This window comes from Styela clava, chromosome 5 (assembly GCF_964204865.1).
Source record: "Styela clava chromosome 5, kaStyClav1.hap1.2, whole genome shotgun sequence".
NCBI classification, from domain to species: domain Eukaryota; kingdom Metazoa; phylum Chordata; class Ascidiacea; order Stolidobranchia; family Styelidae; genus Styela; species Styela clava.
This window is the reverse complement of record NC_135254.1, coordinates 8,337,835-8,361,836: the sequence shown is the minus strand read 5'-3', so window position 1 is coordinate 8,361,836 and position 24,002 is coordinate 8,337,835. Positions and strand designations below refer to the sequence as shown.

Genomic DNA, 24,002 nt, shown 5'->3' with positions numbered 1-24,002 from the left:
ACAATGGAAATATACTGTGGAGAGATTTAAACCGTGGAACAGGACATTTATTCATACAAATTCTATAGCCGATACTCCCGTAGTATGTGTACCAGGTTAAGGTTAGGCCATAATATTATTTCAATTTTATTTTAGTTCTATTACGAGTTCGGAACTGTCTGTGTTAGCCAAGTGATTGATTATACCCCCTGTCCATAGGTTTTATTTCCTTGATGTAAAATAGTAACTTGATGCAAAATAGGCAAACAAAATTAGTTACCTCCATACTGGTACACATACTTCTGGAGCGCCTATAGCTATTTGTCTGACTAAATTCAGCTTGTTCAGTCAAGCATAACTGTGAAATACAAACATGGGTGTGACTTGCACTTACTAAATTAACCACATTGCGTGCTTACAAAACCAACCAGGTAACATTCAAATAATTTTATTATATGTATATTTTTGCTGCGGGGCTTGATTGCAGATTTCTGAGGTGATAAAAGCTTCGCAGATTACGTAAAACGAAATTTAATGTCGTGGCAGAATTTTATATGTTCAACATTGTTTATATTCATTGAAATATGGTTGGTTGGTTTTTTTGAATGAGGGTCGCTGGAGGGCTCCTGTAATATTATATTCCAACCTCATTGTCTACGGCAATCAAATCTTAGCATGAGAACATACTAGAAAATAAAATATAAACACAAATTGACTTTCGTATTACAAAAGTGTTGTAAAAACAATTTTTGTTTGTTCGGATGAACCCCTATTCTCAGGAAAAGGTAGACATGCACCAATGGCTTGCTGTTACATGTAGATGATTTGCAATGTTTTCTTCGTTCAAAACAACTGTGTGTAGTTAATTCAAGAAAATAACTTTGTTATACGATTCAGTATATTCCGTTAAACACTGATAGACGTACATTTATATTCTCGCACCAATGGATGTTCAATCGAATTGTTACTATTGTTATTTATTAGTTATCCTTCGGTTTGAATCAAGTTGAATTTTGGCCACTACAATAATGCGTACTCCCGTAGTGTGTGTACCAGATTAGGGTTAGTCCATAATTTTATTCCAATTTTTTTTTTATTTTAGTTCTATTACGAGTTCGGGGACTGCCAAGTGGATATACCCATTTCCCATAGGTTCCAGTCTCTTTACATAACTTGAAAGTAGACAAACAAAATTAGTTACCTCCAAATTGATAAAAACACACTAGTGGAGCACCCAATAACGAGCATGTGTTCGTAAACACTAACCCTACCGCCAAATACACCAAATATAGAAACAACAATATTAATTAATCGAAAGGTTTACCGTAAGATAAAATATCAGGGCATCCCGCGCGTGTTACCAACTGGACTCGACAAAATTCCAAACATATTGTGTACCGTTCAATACCAGTTGAATAGAGAGAGCCACAGTATAGGTTTCTCAATTGTTCTTTGTGATACTTGCCGCTATGCTTCGTTTATTTTGTTTGATCGGACCGTTAGAAATTGTAAAACTATCCGTTGTAAAACACAATACAAGGTGTGGGCACATTAAACATTTTCTGCCAATCAAACGACGTTGCTTACCATTGTGACAGAGGTTGAAATATTGAGTTGATACGCCTCTACAAACTCAAGTTATTTTCTTTGTTTGCATGTGATACGCCCTTAATTGTTTGTGAGTTCATGATAATCATTAAATTGAGTTCAATACATTCCAACTTTATTTCAAATCCACGATTTCAACTCTGAATTCGAGACTTAAGCAGTTTGTTTTGTATCACGTTTGTTTATAAAATTCTAACTTTCTCATACTTTTTGACGAACCCCACACTCAACAATACGTCTGGTAACATTTTACCAGACAATATCACTTTGTGAAAAATTGAAATAGCTTATGACCAACTGAATTTCCAGAGTCATAGCACCGAAGTTCATTTTAAAAAGAATTATCAAAAACTTCATTAGGTGACATTTACATATTATAGATATACTAGAACACACTGAAGACATGTTATTGTTTTAACCGAGGGATTATCCAGCCATTTCTTATCAATGTTTGTTAGAAATTATTACACATCTTGTTCTGTCGCCACTAGATGTTATATATATAGATGATGATTTGATTCGATATTGGCCACAACATGTAATCTGGTTTAATCGCGGCTAATCATATTCAGAATGGCAACAAACAGCCTATGACTCTAGGCAAATCAGCTTTAAATACCTGAAATTTTCTTAGAAACATTCCAAGTAGGTGTCATCCACGTATAGCCGAAAACAAGAAATAGCCCAAGGAAACGATCTTTGCGATGTAGAACATTTCGATTCATTGGAAAATATTTCAAGTTGTCCCAAAGATGAATGTCATAATATATATATATATATACGTTAAGTTGATATAGATTTAAAAAATGGCAAATTTATCAGCAGAAGTATCTTTGTAAATGACAATAGCCCCGTGTCTCTCTAGTTTAGAGAAAGGGTGGATAGGGTTTTTGGACCAGATGCAAAAAAATCGCCCACCTAGAATGGCGGGTCATGTGAGTGTCACGTAAAAAGTTACATTTTATGTACAATATTTACAGTGTTACAAACGCAAAAGTGTAAAACATGCAGTGAGCCTCATGTCCATACTAAATTTGATCGCAATCTCAACAAATTTTTTGAACTATTTTCTACTAAAACAATAAAATTTGGTTTTAGTTTGATTGTGGCTGCATCAGGCGGGCCAAATTTGACTCAACCAATAGGCCGGATTTGGCCCGCGGGCCGCAGTTTGCCCATGTTAGCTCTGCTCTAGGGTGTAGGACCATGATAAATTGCACACCGGGTTGATTATTCTTTCCTATATCCTTTTCTTAAAGAAACCAAGGATATTTCTGAGAACATTGTGACATACTTAGTTTTTTAAAACTCTTCAGTCAATACTCTGATATTTGGGCGGACGGATTTTATAGTTGAAAATAATACGTTGAGATGCCCTGAGTTGGCGAGATATCGAAAATTCGAAAATCAGTCGAGGAATTGCATTTCAAGACCAAAAAGATTTATAAATATCACTGTAATTGATGGGCATTACGTGCGCTTAAATATGGTTCATTTTATACATTTGATATGATACTTAGGACGCGATTAACCCCGGGGCGATAATCACTAGCACGGTACATTACGGACATCTAGAATTCAATGCGATACTGCCACTAAATACTAAATAATTATAGCGTCACAAAAAGAAGTATATAATTATGAGGTCATAAGCATGAATCTGAAACTAAAATTAAAAAATTTGAGTATGTATCGATCATTGAGGTATTGCTGAACGAACTATATGTAGGGTATAGTGATAAAATTTCGAATATTTTGTACAAAGCGCCCGCCACTAATGCAAAAAGGTGGGATTTCAGAAAAACACCAGCCACGTTTTAAAATAACAAATTAGTAATTATCCAGCTGGGGTTAGTGGTGATGTACAAAAGATTCGAAAGTTTTCATTAACTTTAGAAAACTCTCATTTGGTCGTTTCACCTTAATCAATCTTTAAATTATCATTGCATAAAGTGCATATGAAACACTCGAACAAAATGTGGGATTCAGTACTACCTTATTTTATAAAAAGTTTTCTTCTTATTTCCGAATGTATTGATAATGCTATGCATAATCTCCTCAATTTCAGTATCCATCAAAATTAGAAAGCACGAGAGAATGTATTACCTATTGTCACATTTTAGATAATCCATTGCTTTATTGCGTATAAGGGCTTATCAATAACTCAAATTGTCGTGTATATTCTTGTCAGTACTTATTAAAGATTATTAGCATCGATGCGAGAATTAACATTTAACGCAATATGATTAATTTTATTGGGGTTTGAGTTTTTTTATTACATTATGTACGAATGTTTCATGTTTATCGCCCATTGATGAAAATATTTGTCCGTATAAGAGCTTTGTATTCTTATCGTTTTTTAGTCGTGACACGTTGATAATGTTTACTAAGTCACCTTGCGACTAATAACTTAACTCTTAGGTAAGTTTAGGCTTTACAGTGATGTTAATTTCACCTCGTCATACGTCATATACTTCATTTGGAAATCCAAATATTTGTATTGCAAATCATAAGAAATTTTTTTGGTCAGCAAACTCATTTTTCATGGAAAAGTTTCAACACTCAACAGAATTTTAAGTTCGTCACTGTCACGTGACGATGCTTGTTCTACCCGTCTCTCTGTCGCCTACTAGCGGATCCTGTTACACTAAAACATTCACATTTCACGGAATTGGAAAGTGAGAAGAATTGATAGGATATTGGGCGCATATATGAAATGAAATAACATACCCTAGAGTAGGGTGCTCCAGAAGTGTGTGTACCAATATGGAGGTAACTAATTTTGTTCACCTATTTTACATCAAGCTGTATAAAGGAACTGAAACCTATGGTCATTATGTATATTCACTCGGATAACACAGACAGTCCCCGAACTCGTAATAGAACTAAAATAGGGAAAATTGGAATGGAATAAAATTATGGCCTAACCCTAACCTGCTACATGCACGACGGGAGTACCTAGATTAGTACCCAACCTATGAGTCGCGAACCAAAACTGGGGCGCCTGAAAATCTCATTAAGTCACCTTTTTTTAAAGAAAATTATAAAAATAACTGATTTTATATTGTGTTCAATTTTATTGTTTATTTTAAATTGGTTTTGAAGTGTTGCTCAATAGTAATGGTATATGTGCTAAGTATCACAGCGTAAAAACCTGACAGCATCTATTGTGCTTAAAACCACGCAATGATTTCAATAACTCGCTGATGGCTAACCATTTGTTGAGATAAATATTATGTAAAAATAATTATTTTTTATTAGTAATTTAATTCTGCGACTATAAAAGCACTAGATGCGGTTTTGTATCGTATGTGAGCATATCGTTGGGTCGCGAGATATTACATAACTAATTTTTTCAAATATTTGGGTCGCTTGATAAAAGGTTGAGAACCAGTTGAGAATTAGTTAGCCTACCTCCATTTTGGTACACATACTTCTGGAGCGGCGTTTTCTGCTCTGAACTGCTGTGGCTCAAACTTACAGGACACGAAAATTTGGTTTATATTCTCATTCACAAATAGTTACGATAGCAAAGGCAGCAAAAATACAAATAAAAATACTGCAGGAAAAATTTCCTAATAAATTAATATTTAACAAGATCGTGATAATTTGACTAAAAATTCGTGAGCTTTGGGAGCGTTTATTTCATCCAAAAATATATTTTTCAATCACTCAAGAAGAAAAAATAAATTTGTCTAAGATTGAATAATAACCATGTCATTTCCGAAGATTTGAATATTTTTATTTGACAATTATACTCGAAGTCGAATACTCATAAAAGTATTTATCTATGAATACCTTCAATGTGATCGAAAATACATTTTTGGATACGTGCGTTATCACAAAAATACATTGACAAACATTTAAAATATCTTAGGTTCACCTTTTGAAAACAATGAGAAGATAGGCAATTTCGTTCTTGTATTGATTTATAAAAAAATTCATTTTTACAGCATGTGTATTCGATGAATGTGTCTTGACTTTGCTAAGTTGCATTAATGGTTCTACCAAATAGGGAAAAGATACACAAAACCGGTGCACTGCAAATATTGCAGGTAAACCATTGACAGTTACGTTGTGAAACTTGTAGCAAGTGTCCAGTAACAGTCTATAGTCATTATGACGTTTAAGCAACGAATTGAATACCTAAATGGTCAACAAAATTGTGGATTTTTTACATTTCTTTTGTATGTACGGAGTCGAAAGTGGGCACCTCATGATGCCAGCTATCAACACGAAGCACGTTGTGACATGTTATTATGACCAACTCGTAAACTCTGACTGTGATTTAGTGTACACAATTGTGGTTCAGTAGCGCATTGTGCTACTTTATCAATTTATCATATCAATTGGTATTCTTTTTGAAAGTTTATATTCCTGAACTCAAAGCTACATGGATAACTCAAGTCACAACAACGTTAATAAAGTATAAATAAAATTTGACGATGATTATCGCATAAAACGATATACTTTGGGTCGTCGAGCAGGATTGAAATGTTTTGTCACAGTAAGCTAATCAAGACTTTGGTACTCGAAGGTAAAGTTTTCACAAGATGGCGGCCGCAAGTTTACCGCCTTTTTCTCAACGGCTAGCACCAGTTCGGTAAGGAGATATGTAGTTATATATGCTTAAATAAATAGAAAATTTTCATTTAATTCGTCTGTTTTAATGACGAATAATACTATTTCATTGTATTATTTAAAGTTACATTTATTAACTTGGAGGTCATGTTTGTTAATGTGATGTGAAGAAATTGTTTTGCATGCACATCAGACTGTCAATTGGATTTGAAACTCCCGCGCTGGAAGCACTAACCAGTGTGCGCTCCCGAGATATATCGACCACATCCTGGTGTCTCTGTGTCGCGTATGGGTCTTGATTAATGGTCCCATGGAAAACCATTGGGACTGCCTCGTTTCTGTGTAAGTCTACGTCATCGTGCTGCATAGCGTCGAGCGGTGGATGTTCGTATGAAGTATTCAGCATTCCACCACCTATTCTTTGGTAGAGCATTCCGTGCATCTCTAGCTGTGATGGGGAATGTGAAGTGGTTGGGGAAGGATTCATATGAATATGTGAATGATGTGTCGATGACGAATCGTATTCCTCTGGGTATTGGAGCTCGCTATGATTGAAACCTGAAGTAAAAAATGGACGCAATATGAATGTATAGTTAAGAACGATCGTATTGCACAGCTTCGCAGATTCAATGGTCTGCGCTTTGTTCTACGTTATTACAGATCTCAAGCTCACGCTTGGACAGTTCATCGTTCATAATTTACGCAAAACGTCTCCAAGGTTCTCAATTTGTTGAGTGCAAATTACCAAATGCGTTCAAGTACACACGAAATCACTTTTCAAAAGGATTTTTGTGACTGCTTGCTAATTGAACTTTTCTCATTATGTATTATCAAGTAATCTGATTCGTTTGTCTTAACGTTAAACTTGGTTAATATATACACTAATGGTTCTCAAACAGTGCGGCGCCTCCATGAGAGGGTGTAGACAATTTTATGAGGGGGGCGTGAATCTAATTGAAAATAAAAGTATTTGTCAGATTTGATCTTATCCGCCTTATTTTGGATTTTTTACATTTTTTATGGTGTTTAGGTTGCGTGGACTCTTTTTCAACGTGTTTTTTGAATAAAACATACTTACGCTTTCTATTGTTATTTGTAGCTTATTGTTAGTTAGTTGGCGCGAGACTTTATAAATTCTAAAAAAGGGGGCGCGGTCTGAAAAGTTGCGATTCTCTGAACTAGAAGGCGTTCTTGTTTCTTTACCTGGTTGGTGATATCCCACTGGTGAGAATAGTCTTGGAACATTGGGGTCATCTTGAGTTGGAGTTGATTGCAAGCTACGTGGCGACTGATATTGATCTGGTGCGTAATATTGAGATTGTTGATGCGGAGTCGGTGCCGATGTATATGAACCGGGACTCGATGGAACCTCATCTGCAAGAAGTGAGATTTTTAGTAGAGATAGATGAAATTTTGTACTACTAAACTATATATTGTATAAATACAATGTAATCATGCAGTAGTTTGTCAGTCAAGACATACGGTATTCAAGACCTTCGTTTCTAAATCTTAGCAGAGGCGAATATTGTATTCGCTACGTAATAATATGCTCTATCGGGTTTGACCAGACTCTAATACTTATGTGTATAACGTATTTTGAGCATGTACAGTACTTTATTCTTCTTGTTTTAGAACACATAGCAGGCGCAGCATAAAACTAATTCAAGGCAATTTTTCATGCATATGGTAAGGCATCCAATTCATTCAACATCAGACGCGATCGATTACTGGATTGACCTGATTTATATCAAGAATAATCAAAATCTAATCACATTAAGGAAGAGAGTGAGAAGCAATATTAATCGACTCATATCAGCGGTTCATCTGTGTGGTCCAGGTACGAGGCTGTTTATAACTATACCGTGAAAAAAAAATGACTCACTTTCAGAATCAGAATCACAATCCTTCTTCCGTTTCCCCCTCCTTGATCCTCCTTCACCCTGGTTTTGTCGCCTTGCTATTTTCTTCATCTGGGTAATTTAAAAACAAAACATTTCAAAGTGTGAAATGACTATCGAAGGCTTTTTTTTCTTTTGCATTTGTCGAGTGGCAGAGACTAAATTGATAGTCACAGAAAATCACAACACCCTTACTCGAAGACATTTACTGGATAAGTGTTATAGGCATTTCAGAACACCAGTTTACACTCTAAATTTGTGTCTCACCTTTGCTCTTTGGTTTTGAAACCACACTTGCACGACTCTTGGTGTTAGTCCTGTTTCATTCGCCAATGTTTCTCGTACCTGTAAAATGAAGTCTCAGCATTCATTCCGACACGCATATTTTAAACTTTGAAGAAGCAAGCTGTTAGCGAACATGGTCTTGCCAAAATTTGCATTCGGTGGCATAAAGGATAAAATATAGTTTTGGCGTACTTATATAGCTAGAGAAATTCAATACATTTCAATTTTTAATTTGCAGTGGTGCGTATTACAAAATATTCATATAGCTTTTACCATTCATCCGCCCATCCCCTCAAAAACTGGCTTCATTGAGCAACTTGGCTATTCATCTCTTTCGAGCCAAATTCTAAGTTTTTATCATAATATGTACGGCCGCAAAACAGAAAGGAAAATAATATTATTGTTCAACATGGTTATACACTTAATCTGTATATGGAGATTGAATTTTTTCCATGAGCTGTATGATAGCATCATTTAAATACAGCCATCGTACCTTTCTGCATGGTTTTTGTGAAATTTCAAATGAAGCTTTGAATTTTCTTCTCTGGGCTGTTGTTAGTATTGTTCTCGGTCTTTTTGAACGTTTGGAGTCCGACGGGGAGAGCATGGACGATGACGACGGTGATTTTCCGTTTTTACCGCAAGGGATCCCAACTCCTTGCATGTGGGGATGAGGTAAGCCGGGAGGATAATCTAAAAACAATATATGAGATTATTAGAGGCTAAAAAGATTATTTTTATACCGAAGAGAGGAAAGCCGATAAGACGGCTAAATCATATGGAGTACCACGGCCTCTCGTCCATGCAGTTACGAGTCCATTTCGGGTATGGGATACTTGAGACAGCTATTTTGTTTTCAGATGCATGGACTTGATGGTAGAGGAAGCCACAACCAACCATCGGTGACGTGAAATAACCAGAGGGTTGCGCTGGGTAATCAGACGAGATGGGGTGGCAAGAAATTCCTAACGCATGGCATGATGCGTCGTCGAGTCAACGCTATAACTCGACCGCTTTCGAATGTCACAATAGTTAGTTTGAGTAATAGCGTAATTGGTCTTGCCCACTAACCTGATAATTGTCTATTATACGCTGGTGGAGCCGACGAAGGCATGAATGGATGACTTGCTGGAGGAGGATACATCCCTGGCCCAAATACATCGTTGTCATTCACTGAAAATAAAAACAAGGATTAGTTACAAGATTTTGCGGGTAAAATGAAAACATATGGCACCATACTAGGGATTTCTCTACATTCCCTCTGAAATATTAACCCTCTGCCCAAATTTTGAAATGTAACACCATAGTTAACATGGATCTTGGGTACTTCCACAGTATGTGTATACCAGATTAGGGTTAGGCCATAATTTCATTCCGATTTTGCTTATTTTAGTTATATTACGAGTTCGGGGACTGTTGTGTTAGATAAGTGAATATTCCTTATGCCAATAGGTTTCAGTCTCTTCACACAACTTGATGTAGAGTAGGCGAACAAAATTAGTTACCTTCATATTGGTACACATACTTCTGAATATAATTGTATTTGAATATCTAGAAAGTGGCGTTTATACCAGTGGAGATGGTCAGACAAATACTTTTTTCAAGGTATATAGAATAGTTTCATCGCTCGCTAGTTGCAAAATGTCTACTACCCACTAAATTTGAAACCACTCCTAAAATGAAAAGCCGGTAAGAATACTGCACAATACTTACATGATTCTTCAGAGTCGGATTCAGTTACTCTTAAATTGCTTACGTCATCAATGTCGTAACAAATTTTGCAACAAATTTTTCGTTTTTCTAATTCCTCCAGAGAATGGAAATGGTCACCGCTCTGAAAGTTTGTCAGAAGGTTAGAAAAAAATGAAAAACGAAATATATGCACTATTTATAATCTAAACTTACATTCAACTGCCTGTTGCAGTAATCGCACGAGAAGCATGATACGTGATATGAGTCCGTGCTGACACGCATTACTAGTTCTGTCCCAGATATGGGTCCTGAGCACCTATAGCAGTACTGCAGCCTGAAACAAAAGAAATTTACTTATTTGGAAATCTATACGCAATGTCCTAACATTGTTCTACAGATCGTTTTTGGCGTTACAAAACCAACTTGATGTATTCAGGAAATTTTATCGCCGCTCCAGAAGTGTGTATACCAATATGGAGGAAACTAATTTTGTTCGCCTACTTTGCATCAAGTTGTGTAAAGGGACTGTAACCTATGGGCAGGGGTATATTCACTATGCTAACGCAGACAGCCCCCGAACTCGCAAAAGAACTAAAATAGGAAAAATCGGAATAAAATTATGGCCCAACCCTAACTTGGTACACACACTACGGGAGTACAAGTTTTTCTCATAATTTTTTTCAAGGTTATGCCAAATTGTCTCGTTTCTGATTTGTGGTTTTGAAATCGGTGCGATATTATAGCTACCAGCACATTGAGGCCTTTTATTGGTGGCAACGCTGATTTTAGAATTACGCCACAACCTCACAATAGTCGTTTAAAAGAAATGGTTACCGTTAACAACTCATATAAACAGTTAGCAAACGATGAACGTGGTTAACCGATATTTATACGATTCGTGTCATGTAAGAGAAACTAAAATTTTAACTTGAAAAGACAGACTTGTTGAAATATTAGAAATACAGCGTTTCTTCTTCCATATTTATTCGATTGTTACGAAATAAAACACGTTTTGTGTATTTAGCTTATAGTTGTTGATTTTAGTTGGAATGAAACACCTGGAAGCTGTGACGTCACACGCGGTCTATTGTTGGATCACAGATGCGCACGGAGAAAAGAAGCGATAGGTCACGCGCGGCAGTCAAGAGGTTTAATTTAATTCGTTATTTATAATCTAAAACAAAATGGAGGATTGCGCCCGCCTTCTGTCACCAAATATGAAACGCCCTAACATATGAGCAGCAAATATTTAATACAACTGCGCTGCAGTATATTATAACTATAATTTACTAGATCTAATGGAATCTGATCGCTATTTCGCTGGATACTTTAATATAAAAAAACTTGAGTTTTAGGTTATACTTTTCCATTGAAAATTTAATTCATTTAAAAAAATAATTTACTTCAATTTAGTTGGCATTAAACTGCAATTATTCTTACATGCCCAACTAAATTCCACTGGGGGGTGATAAAGAGCTTCGATGATCACATCTAAAATATCTACTCACACAGTGACATTCGACCTAGTTGTAACATCGACCATTCAGAATCATGAATAGGCTAGTTTGATAAGAGTTTTAGTCTTCCTTTGGTGCATATTGAGATTGGAGTATGAAAAATTTTATATAACTTAGGTTCGGACTGCTAAGTAGATCACTATCTTCGGCATAATATATTTTAACTAGTGTCATTTGAGGTATGTAATTGAGAATTGAATTCATACAAAACAATCTAAAATCAAGTTAATCTTCGGTAATTCTAAAATCTTCTAATATTCCTATTCATAATTGGTATTATGCCGAATAGAAATGACGGCTAATTGAGACTTCAAGATCACAGTACTATAAATATTCCGATAGCTGAAATTGGTGACAGCAATAGTTAGAAATAAAAACAATAATCGTTTGCATATTCGAATTATTGAAGGCCATTGAAAACCCGTATTAACGACATATGTGATTTTAGGCTACACATATTGTTTATAAACTATAATTTGATTTCTATATATATTCATAATTTTTAAAGTGTAACATTAAGTTTTTATTGAAGCAGTTAACACTAGGCAGTCTGCGTCAAAACATGAAAACTTACAATATCTGCAGTATAAAGCAATTGTCAGTATAATGCGTTTTAATGTCGTGGGATTTATTAGTCAGTGACGGTCAATAAGTTAAGCGACGTACAAAGACTGACATACGTCAATTGGCAAAGTACTTTTATTGTTAAAACTGTCAAATATAAAAAGTGAATACATAAAATCTGACTTGAATTAGTCGTTAGATTTTACAACTGGTTTCCATTGTTTACTATTTCATAAAAGATAACGGTTTTGACAAAAGTGGGTGTGTCAGTAACAGACACACAAGTAAATATTTCCGAATATTTTTGCCCTCTAAATCAAACTTGAGCTTCCAGTGATTACTAGGAATCGAACATGCGTTTTGCATTTAAATATACTACATGTGATAATAAATTTTTAACATCAAATCTCTTTTGTTAATTTTAGGTTAAAAGTTGAAACGGGCGCCATTGAATGGGTTGTGAAATATGAACAAGGTATAAAACAATATTCATTCAAATATCATATGAAATATAAATATTTTGAAATGCGATTGTCTTGCTATCTAACTGTGTGGCAAGCTCACCGCTTACCACTTCAGAAAATACGAAACATGCACAGTCAGGCGTTGGAGGTGAATTAGACATGCCACATGCTCATAGAAATGCCATGTCTTATGTTAGGTATGCTATGCTATTTTACTATTTTCTAAACATTTTTCTCAAATAATTTTATCTTCAACACAAATGCTACACATCCCGGGAATTCTCGTAAAATTCACAAAATTTGCAGTCCTATAAAATTAAATAGTATTTTGTTTGCTTTCCATAAAATTCGCCAGACAGTCGGGGTATGTGAGTTTGCTTTTCTGTTTTATAGCTGTCATGTCATGCAGAGCATAAAGGCTTTTGTCACAGCTAACCATCCGTCAAAATGGATATCTCTAAAATTTCGAATGCTTCAAAATACACCACCCTATATAGAAGTAGGAAACAATAAGCCTCGTGCCAAAACTAAATTTAATCGCAATCTCAACAAATTCCTTGAGCTATTTTTTATCTAAAACATCAAAATTTGAGTTAGTTTGGTTGTGGTGACATCAGGCGGGCCAGATTGAATTACCTAACGGGCTGGATTTGGCCCGCGGGACGTAGTTTGCCCATGTCAGCGCTAAAAGATACCAGACAAAAATTATGAAGTTAGTACATGTGCCACCATTGAAGAACAAATGGTCCATGATAGGCATATATAAATATATATAGGTATCACTTTGAAAAACTACAAAATTTTCGGCGCTCTCGAGATATGTGTACGAATATGGAGGTAACTAATTTTGTTCGCCTACTTTATATCAAGTTGTGTGAAGTCTGAAACCTACGGGCAGGGGGTATATTCACTTGGCTAACACAGACAGTCCCCGAACTCGTAATAGAACAAAAATAGGGAAAATCGGACTAAAATTATGATCTAAGACTAACGTGGTACACATACTACGGGAGTACCAAATTTTCGAGTGCAATTCATTTACCAGAGCGTGAGCAACAACCAAATTTTGTCCTTGCAGTGAGCTTGACCAATGATGATTGTAATGACCTTGCGATTATCAAATTTAGTTTTGCTAAAAATCGGTACTTTATTTAAAGAATCATGAACCAATTAATTCTAATAGGGCGGACAGAAGGATTTTATTCGTGTTCTCAATACCGTCACCCACCACCCTGACAAAAGCAGACTGCAATGCGTAATTACAAACATTAAACACTTGGGGTGTCTAATTTCAGAACATGTTGCAAAAAATATTGCAGTTGGTGAAATATTCGCAGTATCATAGCTTTTCGAATAGAAGTTAGGAAATTGTGAATTGATCTGGAGTCTAGACCTCCAATATCGCGTTTTCCAATTTGGATAATGTGGAATGTTCACGACAGGTTTCTTTTTCTTTGTTCAAGTGTCTTTTAATATTGAATAAAACACTGCGAAAATTATTACATGATATACCGATTGTACCGTAATCATGAGTATTTATATCCGAGTATTTACGGTAATTTAGTTTAATTTACATTATTCGGGAAATACTTATTGTGTGGATCTATATATAGACATAAATCGACGAATATATTTCTTCTAGTTCCGACGGGCATACTTCTTTATCGCGTACATCAGTTACTGCGGGCTAACGTATTGAAAATTTCTCATTCACAAAAGTAAAATTCAACTTACACCTACATTTTTCCATGCGGGAAGGGGCAAATCATAGTTCGATAACATGCAATTACACCTGCATGGATTCAATACTCGAGAGAATTTTTTTTTTTTTTTGGCATATTCAGTCAATGTGATACCTATTCTAATAAGTTTTCGTTTTACGTCCAAAAGTTTAGATTTTTATCCTGAATTGCGTATAATCGTGAATTTTTTTGACATAAATAAAGGATAATTATTGACAAGTTGTTTATTGCAGTAAAATTGTAAAAGCGTTCGAATAAAATTGAGCGGGAAGTGAGGGTCAAATTCTGCGGTCGATTATTACCACACAATCACTAATAATCGTGTTAACCTCTGAACTCTGCCCTTCAACCTAAACATAATGTAATTGGAGAAATTCAGGTATTAAGATAAAAGGTCAATTTAGCGCAAGATTGAGAATTCGCTCTTAAATTTGCCTCCGGCTATTTGATCTTTGCTGATAGAATTGTTCAGTTCTTGCTAGACGTAAACCGAGTGGATGTATGCCGCACATTTTCATACCATAATTGGCAGTTCGAAACCGAGTGCGGTCGCAGATGTTGAGAAACATTTGGCATACATGTGGAGAGGATACCTATAATTTTAAATAAAAACTCTATATAAACATTCGACTGTAATCAGGCATTGAATACCAGTGAAAAATTTATTTTTATTAGTCAGCTATGATTACTTTTGTTTCGTATTGTAAAGTGCGCGACAGAATAAAACAACGACATCAAAAAATAATCCCAGCAGATGAAATAATTTTCGTTGGGGATTTCGATAAATTTGCAAACGAAATTTGACACGCAAATAGGACAATTTTAAATCTACTCAACAATAACATATTGCAATCATATTCCAACAGACCCTTTCTCTCGCAATTTTGACTTGAAAATGCTCAAGTTACAGGTCACCAACTTTTAATATTCAATCAGAGAATCGGCATAAATCTCACAGCGAGACAGCCCTTGCCTGCAACTTCTGTATCAGTAATATATTTGTTTATTTAAAGAGTGCTCGCAACCTTACAGCAAAGCCCAGACCAGGTAAATTCAGACAAATCAATGTTGTACGCTTAAAAATAAATATGTCACTTTTTCGTGATGAAATCAATCAAAATTTTTGATCATTAATTGTATATAAAATTATAGTTCGATGAAGAATGGTCATTTTCTCAGATAAGAACCTTAAGAACATGATTTTGAGAAAATGCTCTGGATTATAAGCTACAATTACAAAAAAATCGAGTGGTATTTTTAACCCAAAACCACACTTGCAGATAATGACCATTCTTAATACAACGCAATCCTTTAAATGAATAAGGAAATAAGAGAATAAATCGGATTTGTCCTTTAACTAAACATATGATTAATTTTCAATAATTATCTTATCCCGTCAAATCGCGTGACAAGTATAGGCTGGTGCAGGATTGTCTTAGAAAGATGGATTTGTGACATAATAATTAGTGGAAATAAAGACATTGTGACAGCACATTTAACCACAAATTGTCATTCCATTGAATCGAAGAATGAAATTAAGCGATTGATCAATTGTGAAAAATGTCAGATATGAAAGCATTCCATTATTACTGATAAAAAAACGACTCCCAAATCATCGTTTATTAATTTTTGCTCAAAAAGGTTTATATCCGGTCAAACTGATAAAGAATATCTTCCGATTAGTCTTTTATTATACGATGCTTGGTCGCAATTTTCGCTCCGAATAAGGATGCCCACTGTTATTTATCTATTGGTGAAGAGCTCCCGTAATCGTTCCAGTTAGGCTATGCCTGATTTATTACACCTTGTAAGAGTTTGTGGGCATGATATTTAAACTCGGGAGTAACATGTAAAGCCAGCACGGTGAAGTGTTACGCTTTAACCGCTCCAAAATGGCGCTCACCTACTTTACTCTATTCTACAATTGAGAAGAAATTGCTTGAAATAAACAGTTTCCTTGTATTGTGGACCGCGTTAATGGCAAACTTTGCTTTGTTATAAAATTTTGAATACAAAACAATCGAACCAAACTGCAATGCAGTTTTTTTCTTCACATGTGGACTTTATTTGGTAAGTTTTGAGATTATTGTCGCCCCCAGTCTCCTAGAAGAGAGTTCGCTTGCAATCCCGTATCTAGATTTCAGAGTGACTTACTCAACAGCGGTCTGTGTGTTATCAATCTACAATGGGTGATACGATTTCAAAAAAATATAGTCACCTATGAATGCGAATGTTCAACCAATTTACTGATTACTTTAGGTAAATCTAGGTTAAAATCAATTATATCGGATTCGCACACGAAACTGATTTCGTTTATTGATATTCTTGCACAGTCCACACATATGCGTTAGCAGTTATAGAGCTATGGGATATGCACTCGTCTGAAAATGAGGTAGTACATTGTATAAACCATGAGAGCGATGTCCAACAGCTTCTAAAAATGCAAGATATCAGTGACGTAGCCATTGAGTTCAAGGTCGGAATCCCCCTCACGTTTGAAATGTAAAAAAGCATTTTTCTGTGTCATACATAGCATTCGTAGATTGAAACGCTTATCAGACTCTCAAGTCTCCTAAAACCGCACGTTTTCCGGCCGGATCCGCTGGCTGTTCTAATTTGACATTCAGATATTCCTGGCTCCACCCCAGGTACGATAAGCGGCATAAAGTGCGCACAAGGGTGAATCGATTTGGGAAAATCTAGTTAAGCTCCGAACTAAGATTCCAAATCCCCAAATACAGCCGCATAAGTTCTTCAAAGCGCTGAAACAATTATCAGGCATCAAGTCAGATATGTTTGATCCCCTTTAAGAACACAAAATCGACCTGGAGTTAGCGTGAACATGTGTCATGGAAATCCATACATAGTAAAAGAACATTGTACCCGAGTTTAAAGTATTTTCAAAGGTATCCCTGTTAGACCCGTCGATATAAACATGAATCAACAAGCGGGCACAGCGTAAATAAAGACCGTAGTTGCCCAATTTGACCCTAAAATTGCTTAAACCTGCCGAGTTGAACCGAAAATACAAATTGTTTCTACTGAGGGCTTAGTATGCATCAATTACGATATATTATAGAAATCTTCCATCGGTTTCACTTTTATCTTCAAACGAAAGTGGTTTTGGGAATAAAAACGTGCTCGAAAAAACAAAAATAATGATTACGACTTAGAATTCAAGAAATGCTGATTAGTGAAGGAATGCAGCCATGCTAATCGCATATCATTTGCTAAGACCATTTACAAATATATCGAGACACAAAAATATAAATCATCAAAAGTTCGATGGCCTCTGTCACAAAGGTTACGATGAAGTTTATCGTGTATATATGTTACTGTATTAACAAAGAATAGAGTGAATTACTTAAATAAATAACCTCAAAAAGATACTTCATTAAATTTTCATACAATTCTGTTTGTTTACATATAGGTCAGACCCTCCTGCGCGGATAATAATCCTAAAAATTTAATCAATCAAGAAGATATAGAAAATTTAATGCGGACAGATTGTCGCAATATTTGTAAAATTAATATCTCTGCCTGCGATGCGAGCCACTACGGAACGTCTGTTCTCAATTCAAGCAAGTCCTGGCAATGAAATATTTTACAAGAGCGAACATTCAATACCAAAATCTTTTTATAGACAATTGTTAAATCATAAATACGCTCAACAACATGGCAAGGTGGGAAACCCGTGTGAGTTTGAAAAACCAATTGTCAATCTATTAGTTATAATAAACATATTTATTCATAGAATATATTTCCTGTTCTTGAATGAGTTTTTGGTGATTCAATTTACTTTTTTTCGTGTATTTAAATGAAATTTTGTTTTGGTAGCAAAATTCTCATTCTTGAATTCTATAAAAAGCTATATTCACTTAACATTCATTTATGATTGTCACGCTTCACTTTCCAATACTTGGAACTTTTCCACTTGGAAACAAAAGTAGAATTTCTTCCAATTATGATTAAACAATTAGATATAATTGTAATAAACATTACATCATTCCTTTTTAGGAAATTAATAACTATAATCATGTGACCAATAGCCTAGTTGGAATTGTTTTATGAGGGATTTTTTGACAAGTTTGCACTATTAGAGACTCAGATTTACTGATCTGAAATATTTAAAAGGAATGAAATTGCAAGTATTTGAGTTATATACTCTTATAGCCCATCTTGAAACAAATTTACTGCAGGGTTTTGATAGTAACTGTTTCGTGTGTCGATACCGAGAATTGTAAATGGGTATTTTCTTTTATTTAGGAAATACATTCATGTTTGTTTACTTTCTCACGCATTTCATTCGGGGAAAATGTTTTTATTGTTTTGGCAATTTGTTCGATGCTTTTTAATCAATGAATAATATATAATGTTTGTCATTTCAACAATTACATTCTGTTTGATATCACATGACCTCAGATCTTGCACGCCACATTTGTGACTGTGTGTGAACTCTGGTTTTATAGTAAGAAATTGTATAGCTTTACGATATAGTTCAAAATGTTTTATATCATTCCAAAATGAGACGCAAAATTTCATTTGCAAAACATACGATTTATACTAGGTTTGCAGATGACATAAGCGTTACTGAATAGCAAATTAAAACCACCATATTCAATGTCATTCCGTATGTAGGAACTTATAATCTTGATGAACGGTAAGGACGTAGCAAAAACGACTTTCCTCGCCTGTTTACAGTTTTATTGTAATGAAATTCGTTTTTATACAAGCCATTTGTTCGAAAATGACTGCGTATGAAAATTGTATAGCATTTCATTCACAAAACACACGATATATACTTGGGTTGTATACCACATAAGCGTTACTGAATAGCAAATCAAAAGCAAGATAGCTAATGCCATTGCCTTTTATTCTTAAGAGACGATGATACGGTATCATTGTCAGCGCTCCAGGAGTGTGTGTACCAATATGGAGGTAACTAATTTTTTTCACCTACTTTACATCAAGTTGGGTAAAGGGACTGAAATCTATGCGCAGGGCATATATTCACTTGGCTAAAACAGACAGTCCCTGAACTCGTGATATAACTGAAATAAGGTAAATCGGAATAAAATTATGGCGTAACAATAACATGATACACATACTACGGAGGTACCTCATTGTTTGTATACACATTTATTACTACGAGATACTTTATATACCAGTCATTCATCATCCACTCCAAAATTGCAACTGTAAGGTGGAAAGGATCAACAGAAGTACCGGAGTCTTCCAAGTTCCATGAGAAGGTGGGATTGCGAATTGAAACCGAGATTGTTAACCCCCCATGCCAGTAATATTATCGGTCTATCGCTCTATCTAGTAGTTGGCGCCTTCACCAGTAATCCCATCCCTCACACACAGTAAGTAAAACGGTATTTATACATGACCACTTATTTACCGTTATTGTAATTTATTAATGTGTAAGTATATTGTATGACCATATTGTGTAGTACTAACGATTCTTTGTGGTGGCTGACTAAACAATGATCAAGCGCTTTGTATCAAATACAGCGGTTGCTCGGAAATGACGATAATTCGTCGTCGTACGGTTTGGAACGACTGGATTTGGTAATTTGGCCGTGTTTGCTTAAAAAGCACTGGGAAGGTATAACAAGACAACAGTGATGTATTCAAACCGTCTATCCTTGCTATATTTCACATTGATAGGAAATAGCGAGGGAATATTTGCCCATTCTCCATATACTATTTTGATGAAAAAATCAATACACAATTACTTTCCTTACATAACAAATATTGCTTAATGCATGGCTGAATAAAAATTCCTGCAATCAGTTATTCCGATTTATATCCAATCGTATTTAAAGGTCAAAAATGGCGGAACTGTATTATCTTTAAACGATATCGATCATCTAATTTGATTTTGGGATCGGTTCCGCTATAAACCAAATTTTCGTTTATTTTTTACAAATATTTTTGGTGTATTTTCCGTCAAAGTCACCACAATTAGTTATTTTCACTTCATAAAAACTTTCGTTAGTGCCAAAAATCAAATTATTCGGTCGAACTTGCAAAAGCGATTATGACGTATAAATGGATTAACGCGTCACAATGTAATTCGATTTCCCGCCAGATTTGATTCGAGCCTCACGTGACTCGGGAAAGATCGACTTTTCATATTTATAATTAATGAAGAAGAAGAATTTTGCTTCACAAACGTTTCAAAAAGGTTTGTTTTCGTAATTTCAATCATCGGTATGATTGAAAACCTTTGAGAAATAATGAAAAAGCAATAAATCGAGAGTTAGCAATGCCACCAATGATTTGATTTCCCTGTAGTTTTTTTCTCGCGTGAAATTTCGCATCCCGATTCCCAACAATCTTTTTTTTAAGTAAAAAGAGAACAACCAACAATTATACGATTGGCCCAATTTCTTTATGTATGTTTACGGGTTTTTGGACAACTACAAAATTAGATTTTATGTAAGATTAAAATCAACTCGATGGACCTTATCAAAAATGAATACGAACTGTTTTTTTGAAGTTTAAATTAATAATATCAATTTCTTGTACAGTTATACCCTTATATTCATCAAACGTCGAAATATATTTACAAAAATCTTGTAGTACTGATTTTGTTACCTCATTAATACGGAATAAGAATCTAAAACCTTGAATCTCGATTTCGTACAAAGTATCGTTTACATAATTTGAAACGTGATAATTAATAAAGTATCCAATGCAATCAAAATAATATCAAATAACATCGCAGAGGAAACAAAAATAACAGATGTCTCGGGTCATGTTATTACAGTCATTGGTTGGGTATTTCAACCCTCTCTCTTCGTCAAAGCATTTATCAACATTATAAGCTTAATATTATTGGAAGATATATTTAATACATACTAAAAGGTTTATCTTAGTAACTAACATTAATTAAAGCGGGATATTTAAATCCCCAAGGGCGGGAAGACTGCGGGCAGTGATTGGCTACAATCCAAATGACGTCACAAAATAACATTGATATAATTCAGTTGATCTCAGTGATCAAACTAGTCAACGGTTTATTAATATATTTCATGGAGACACCTCTGGGATTACAGTTGCTTTGCGAAAAAGTTTATGCCCTTGCTGTTGAAAAAGGCAAAACGTTTACACGCGTTTTATAGTGATAATTACTGTATCCTTTACTTGGTTGCGCGTACTGGGCTTTACTCAAATATAGATTATCATTAGAACATTCAGATCGTCTTAAATTTGTACTTAACAATATTTTCTGTTACCATATATAAACAGAAAACAATTACAGAGAGCACATTATTTAATGTATATACTATAAAGTAAAGAATATGTATTGTAACCCCTTGAGACCTTTTGGGTTTGAGCCTCAAGGTCAAGGGTTCGATTCCCGTTGTGTTTTGATGTTTTTCGTGTTTTAAAAGCTTGCTATAATCCCTGGTGTCGAGCCAATTGATTTTTCGCCTATTGGATTAACTCTACTGAAACAGAGGCGGCACCAAGACTGCTGTGATTTATGATATACGGAACGGAACGGAAGACTTCACACCGCAACCAGGAAAAGCGCTTTGTACGAGAAGCATAAAGGTTGAAAGTTTAATTCATGGCTAAAAATTGAAAGTACAATTCAAAAATATTATTAGTTAATATATAATAGCAGAGTTAAAACTTTCCAAAAGTGTTGGTTACATATTTTTCTGCAACAATATGTATATTAAACAGCATTTAACGTGTTAAAATGATAACATGCACAATGTAATATGTTACTTATAGTATATTATAGAATACAAACGCTTAGTTCTATCATTGCGTTAAGTAGATCGGATCATACTTGAGGTCCAAATACTCTGAGCTAACAAGGTTTTACACTTTGTTCAAACCTTTATGCAGTAATGCCATTACGGTACATTTTGGAACCTTAGCGCTGTGTTTTTCGGGAACTAAAAGAATAGATTGGAGCACTGTGGAAAAATTTTTCAATGTTTACAGATAAAAATTGCCAGTTTGTTGGTCAATACCAATATTCCATTGTCTCAAAGTTAAGTTCACTCCGCCACATGTTGCATGCAATTCTGCATTACCTTATTTCGACTAGTGAGTAATGCAATTTGTGGCAACGATGCATCTTTGACATGGCGTGTGATGTCCAATCAAATCTTTAAATGTGGCAAAAATCATCATCCGATGACCTTTGACATTATGAACTGTTAAACGAAGGGTTCTTTCTACAAGGCAATCATAGTTCTTTGATACATAGTCAACTATTTACAAAGTACTCTTATCAGAACTGTGTCTAAATCAGAGTTGATAGATTAATTCCCTGCATGGCGCCGCAGACTGACCCATGGGACTGGAGATCGGCGTAATTAAATTATCCTACTTATTCTATGTATGTTCTTTTGAATATCTGCCTATAATCAAGGTTTATTCATATTAGTCCTGCTGCAATTTCATCATCCGAAGTCATACGGGGTCGTAAATAAATATCATGAATAGATTGGAACGACTTAAGTTGATATAAACGGAACTGTCACTATCAAGTTTACAGGGATTTAGCAAATCACCGAGATATTTACTTTTAATAAAAAAAACTTTAAAAATTAAATATTTATTATTTATATTGTTTCAAACAAGACAAATTTTCCATCAAAGTAGCATTTTTGGAGAATTTAATGCAATTTAGGACACAGTTGATTAATAGATTATGTGATATACTGATGTGTAAAAGATGAAACATGTAAAAGATATCAAAAATAACCAAAATATTTACACTTGATAACGAAAAAAAAACACAGTTTTATTACAACCAAGACTAATTTTCTATCAAAGTAGCATTTTTGTACGATCACAATCCGATTAATACAATTTAGCCTACAGTCGATTGATAGATTATTTGATACGGATGTAGAGGATGAAAATATGCCGCAAGAATGTGGAAGACAGACTCGTATCTGTATAGTTTACTGGTATCAAACAACTTTCCCCTGTGTAAGCTGATCAGAATGTCCCCAGAGTAAATAAAATCAATGCCAAGGTTCGGTGGAGTTAAGACGAAACAAAATCTCTCAAAACATCAAAAGGTCAAAGTTCGCCTGAAAACCCACCAAATCTCGGATTGTCTTTCGCTTGTTCTTATTCATTTAATCTCTTTGCGAATGGATTCCACTTTGCGGCGAGTGGAATAAATCCCCCAAGTGGTAGTATTACTTTCACTAAAAACAATGTTGCTATAGAAACGGTAGTGGGGACGAGTTTACACATAACAGATTTGTAAACTTGAACTTTATCCAAAATATGATGAAACGCCACCGCTAAAATTTCACTGTGATAATACCACGCCGGACTGTAGCGTCAACATAGAGCTTTGCGGATAAAGAGAATGTATTTTCATTCCCACGTAGAACGTATGAGCTTAGGGAACAACATTTATATTTAACGAGAACCAACATGCAACGATATATCTACAAATTTTGGAATGCAAAACTCTCACTGCTTTCATATCTTCAGATTCAAAAAGTTTCACTTTTTACTGTTTCATTTTGTCTAGGGTTGAGCAGTTTTGCAGTTTGACGGACGATACTACTACGAAATACCAGTATATTTTACGCATTTTATTGAAGTATATGTCACGTTGCCCAAAAGCCTTTCGCTTTAAAAGCTACACATTTGGCATAGATATGTCCCCGTATC

General features: G+C 35.0%; 1 protein-coding gene across 2 annotated transcripts in view; it reads right to left on the bottom strand.

Annotated features, from left to right (window-relative positions):
• Nucleotides 1-4,801: 4,801 nt before the first annotated feature.
• LOC120344452 (uncharacterized) overlaps nucleotides 4,802-24,002 on the bottom strand; it is a 33,727-nt gene continuing 14,526 nt past the window's right edge. The window contains exons 4-11 of one of the 2 annotated variants that reach the window (XM_078112611.1): nucleotides 10,257-10,377; nucleotides 10,065-10,185; nucleotides 9,423-9,524; nucleotides 8,845-9,044; nucleotides 8,334-8,411; nucleotides 8,051-8,138; nucleotides 7,372-7,542; nucleotides 4,802-6,726 (exon numbers count right to left, since the gene is read on the bottom strand). In XM_078112611.1, coding sequence (XP_077968737.1) covers nucleotides 6,323-6,726; nucleotides 7,372-7,542; nucleotides 8,051-8,138; nucleotides 8,334-8,411; nucleotides 8,845-9,044; nucleotides 9,423-9,524; nucleotides 10,065-10,185; nucleotides 10,257-10,377 — 1,285 coding nt within the window. In that variant the 3' untranslated portion in view covers nucleotides 4,802-6,322. The remainder of the gene's footprint in view (nucleotides 6,727-7,371; nucleotides 7,543-8,050; nucleotides 8,139-8,333; nucleotides 8,412-8,844; nucleotides 9,045-9,422; nucleotides 9,525-10,064; nucleotides 10,186-10,256; nucleotides 10,378-24,002) is intronic. The other variant, XM_078112612.1, reaches the window with a different exon arrangement.